The sequence below is a fragment of the Chenopodium album genome, chromosome 6, assembly GCF_948465745.1.
Source record: "Chenopodium album chromosome 6, dcCheAlbu1.1, whole genome shotgun sequence".
Classification (NCBI taxonomy): Eukaryota; Viridiplantae; Streptophyta; class Magnoliopsida; order Caryophyllales; family Amaranthaceae; genus Chenopodium; species Chenopodium album.
This window is the reverse complement of record NC_137839.1, coordinates 4,524,741-4,529,213: the sequence shown is the minus strand read 5'-3', so window position 1 is coordinate 4,529,213 and position 4,473 is coordinate 4,524,741. Positions and strand designations below refer to the sequence as shown.

At 32.4% G+C, this 4,473-nt stretch overlaps 1 protein-coding gene across 1 annotated transcript; it reads left to right on the top strand.

Annotated features, from left to right (window-relative positions):
• Positions 1 to 2,742: 2,742 nt before the first annotated feature.
• On the top strand, positions 2,743 to 4,473 carry LOC145635644 (putative sugar phosphate/phosphate translocator At2g25520). The gene has a single exon (XM_081686965.1). It carries the CDS (start codon positions 2,980 to 2,982, stop codon positions 4,033 to 4,035), a length of 1,056 nt encoding a protein of 351 aa, XP_081543091.1. The 5' UTR covers positions 2,743 to 2,979; the 3' UTR covers positions 4,036 to 4,473.

Genomic DNA, 4,473 nt, shown 5'->3' with positions numbered 1-4,473 from the left:
TCTTGGTAAATGTCTTGGACTCTTGATATTTTGATGTAGATTGTTAAATTTTTTGAGATGATTTAAGAGGAAAATATGGCAAATAATGTTTTAACTTTGGCATTATAATTCGTTGGGCTTGGGCCACAGTCCACAAACACCACAAAGCACATATTAAACTAGGTTTGTGTTTTAATTGTTTTCCATGGAGCCCAAGTTTATCTCTTCAAACTAATTGAACTTGTGTTTATGAGTTTATCTTTTTCTAATTAAGATCGTATTTTATTCGAGTAATTTTTACTTATCATAATTTGTTTGAACTTATCATTTATAGAATTAATTAATCATAACTTATTTAAACTTATCAAAACTTATTATTGTTGTAAGTTAAATTGACCTTTTAGTATTTTATAATTTAAAGGCCATATATTAGCAAGACAAGTCAAGTTTCGTCAAAGTAGAAATATCATTTGTGCCTAAGAGGAAGTCCTAATATATCATAGTTAGACACAATCAAATACATAACACTGACAATTTTGTAAATAATGACATTTTGAAAGTACTGTTGCGTAATACTGAAAACATTAAGCTATCTATTTCTCCTATCAAATGAATCGTAAATCATTAGAATCGTAAATCATTAGAATTTGTGCCTAAGAGGAAGTCCTAATATATCTTGAAATAAGGGGAATCAAATTGTTTCACTTGTTTATAGCTTTATACTACTGAAATCTCTCATGAGTCAGGTTAGCGGACTAAACTCTTTGGAAGGAAGGGAGGGAAGGAAATACCTACTCTAATTAAAGTGTCTCCAATGAGGTTTTATTCGTTGTGAGATGACAAACCTTATCATTAAATGAAGTTTTGCTTGGTTTTTAATACTACTCGTACTAAATTACCCTTTACTCCCTACTATGAATAGTGTGTACAACATAATTGGTAAAATTCAATTATATATAATCGCATAATAATACCATAAAAATGAATCATCTTGAGTAATTTTAAATAACTCTCCATATACGTGACTACTATTAAAAGTGGATGAGTAACAAATCTACGAAAGTAAATATTTTTCTTTGAAAATATAAAATACTTTTAAGTGTTATTAAAAGTTCTTGCCTAGAACTAAAAAGTGAAGAGAATGAGATCCAGTCCAAAAGAATAGAAAAATAGGTGAATTATAAAGCAAATAAATATTGGTAGTTAGCTTACAATATTCTCAAAGTAGACCAAATGACTTTGAAATTTCTTCACCGACAGAGTCGGCAAGATTATTGGAATTTTATTTCATTAATTAATTTTACATGTTATTTTTGTTTTCTATAATTTCACGTCAAACTTGTATAGTTAAATCGAATAGTACGAATACATCATTATGTTCATGGCAAAATCAAGAACCAAAAAAATCTAAGGACCATAAATTAATCATTTTTCCTGATTTCCTTTTAATTCCTTTATGACAAGTGTCTTCATATGACACGTGTGCACAGCAAATCGCAAAATGGCGTTTGACCCACCATTTATTTCGTAGGACGTATGTATTGCTTTATACTTTATACTTTTGTACAGTACTACGTAGGAAAGCTGGAGTTTTTTTTTTAAAAAAATAAAAATAAAAATAATACTCTAGTATGATACGAATTTTTTTAAGATAAATAAAAGCCCTTTAATTAGCATTTATAAGCTTGAGTCATTCATGGCTTTAATAATGCCATTTTGATACTAAGTCACGCATAATTGGTACCATCCTACTATCAAAACACTTCTTCATTAATATGGAGTACTCGTACAATTTTTTTAATTTTTTGGAATAGTACTCGTAGTATGGAGTACTAAATACCACTAACAGCAAATGCAAACTTTAGGTTTCGTTTGACATCACTGTGGTTTTCTGTTTTTTGGTTTTTTGTTTTTTTTTTTTAAAAATCATATGTTATGTGTCATATAATGAATTAAAAATTAATCAAACTTATTAAAATCATGATAATTTTGAAAACTGACAACAGAATAGTGGAAACACCTTTTTATTGTTTCCTGTTTTTGGTTTTTAAAAAAAACATAAAACTAAAAACAAAAAACGATGTCAAACACGCCCTAAGTAATTTAAGTTTTGTTGGTAATTTGGTATTGAGACTTCTTTGTTACTTTGCGGTATCGACTAACTAATAGTATTACCATCTTGGCTCTTATTCATGGAGCTATGTTTATCAATTTCCTAAAAATAATTTACTTGATACTTGACTTTGTGTGTAGAGTTGCTTATATCATAATCGTTTTTTTTTCTATAGCACCAACTTCAATTTTGTACAACTTACCCTTAATTTTACCACATGAACGTCATTATTGTTGGGAACTTGGGGGAGGGACATTGACATAATCTCCATTGGTTCTCAAAGTTGCAACTTTGAGTGTCCCATAAAGAATTAAAGCTACAATCAAGAAGCTCCATTACATCCTTCCTTTGTTCAATAAAAATTTCTAACCCCTATAAAATTTATTTCTCTAATTAAACGCAGCCCATTTCTCACGTTACCCACCCTTTTTCAGTCAACCATCCCCAAAATAAATTACGGAGTAAAAAATAAATTTGTTAATTACCCACCATTATTTTTATTTTTATTTCTACAAAAAATTCCAAATCTCAATGTCAAATTATAACAAAAAAAGACAAAATACAATTAAAAAATTCAATTAAAAGAAAGCTGGGTTTAGAATTTTTACTTTTTTTATTTTTTATTTTGTATCAACTCAAAAAGGCCCAAAAAAGCCCAATAAAACTCTCTCCCCCATTGTAACGCTCTCCTCCGTTTTCTCTCTCCTCCCTCTACTTCATCCCTCAGATTTCATCCTCACATCACATTCTCTTCCCTTCAGATCCCCAAATTATAATCTGGGTGTTCCTCAAAATCATCTCTTTTTCCCAAAAATTCAGTCTTTTTCACCCAGAAAACCCAGAAAAAAACAGGGGAATTTCAATCAAACCCAGAAAAGATCCCAATCATGTCTAGTGGAAACGGATCTTTGAGTGATGGTGTGATTAAGAAGATAGTATTATCTTACACCTATGTAGCAATTTGGATCTTCTTGAGTTTCACTGTAATTGTTTACAACAAATACATCTTAGATCGAAAGATGTATAATTGGCCATTCCCAATATCTCTCACCATGATTCACATGACATTTTGTTCATCTCTTGCTTTTATTCTTGTCAAAGTGTTGAAATTAGTTGAGCCTGTTTCGATGTCTCGAGAGGTTTATCTCTCTTCTGTTGTTCCAATTGGTGCTTTATATGCATTTTCATTGTGGCTTTCTAATTCGGCTTACATCTATTTGAGTGTTTCATTCATTCAAATGTTGAAGGCTTTGATGCCTGTTGCTGTGTATTCAATTGGAGTTATGTTTAAGAAGGAGAGCTTTCGAGGCGAAACGATGGCGAATATGATGTCGATTTCATTTGGGGTTGCGATTGCTGCTTATGGTGAGGCCAAATTTGATGCTTGGGGTGTAACCCTACAATTGGGGGCAGTTGCATTTGAAGCTACTAGATTGGTAATGATTCAGATCTTGTTAACTTCAAAGGGTATTAGTTTTAATCCGATTACATCGCTTTATTATGTTGCTCCTTGTTGTTTGGTGTTTCTATCAATTCCTTGGATGATTGTTGAGTACCCAATTCTAAGGGATTCGTCGAGTTTTCATCTAGATTGGTTTATATTTGGGACGAATTCTGTTTGTGCTTTTGCTTTGAATCTTGCTGTGTTCTTGCTTGTTGGGAAGACATCTGCTTTGACTATGAATGTTGCTGGGGTTGTTAAAGATTGGTTGTTGATTGCGTTTTCGTGGTCTGTGATTAAGGATACTGTTACCCCTATCAATTTGTTTGGGTATGGGTTGGCATTTTTGGGTGTTGGGTACTACAATCACTCTAAGTTGCAGGCATTGAAGGCCAAAGACGCGCAGAAGAAGACGGTTCAGGCTGATGATGAGCAGGGTAGGTTGCTTGAGGAGAGGGATGGTGATGGACTTGGTAGGAGGAATGACAATCAATCTGATTGATTCATTCGTCGAATCCAATCCAATCCAATCCTTGGTTATGCAATGCAATGCTCGTTTTGTTTATGATGATGATAATGATTCTTATGATTTGAGGAGTTTGAGCTTCAAGGGTTTAGTGTGAGGATTCAATGAGGAGGGTTTTAGGTAGTAGTATAATCCGGATAATGCGAGTTCTTGATTGGAATCGCGTATTTAGTCTTAGTTTATGAATATTGTTATTGGTTAGTAGTCATTCTATGTGGTGTTAGCTCTTACTAGGTTTACTTATTATCTTTACATTTTTATGGAATGGTAATGTAGGAGGCTCGAGGCTCAGTTTCGAGGTTGTTCTTAGTTGCTAGAGAGCCATTGTACGAGCTTCCTTAAGCCATTTTCATCTTTTTGTTACTTTTGTTTATGTTTCAGTACTCTTATTATTGTTGGAGGGAGTTTAAATTA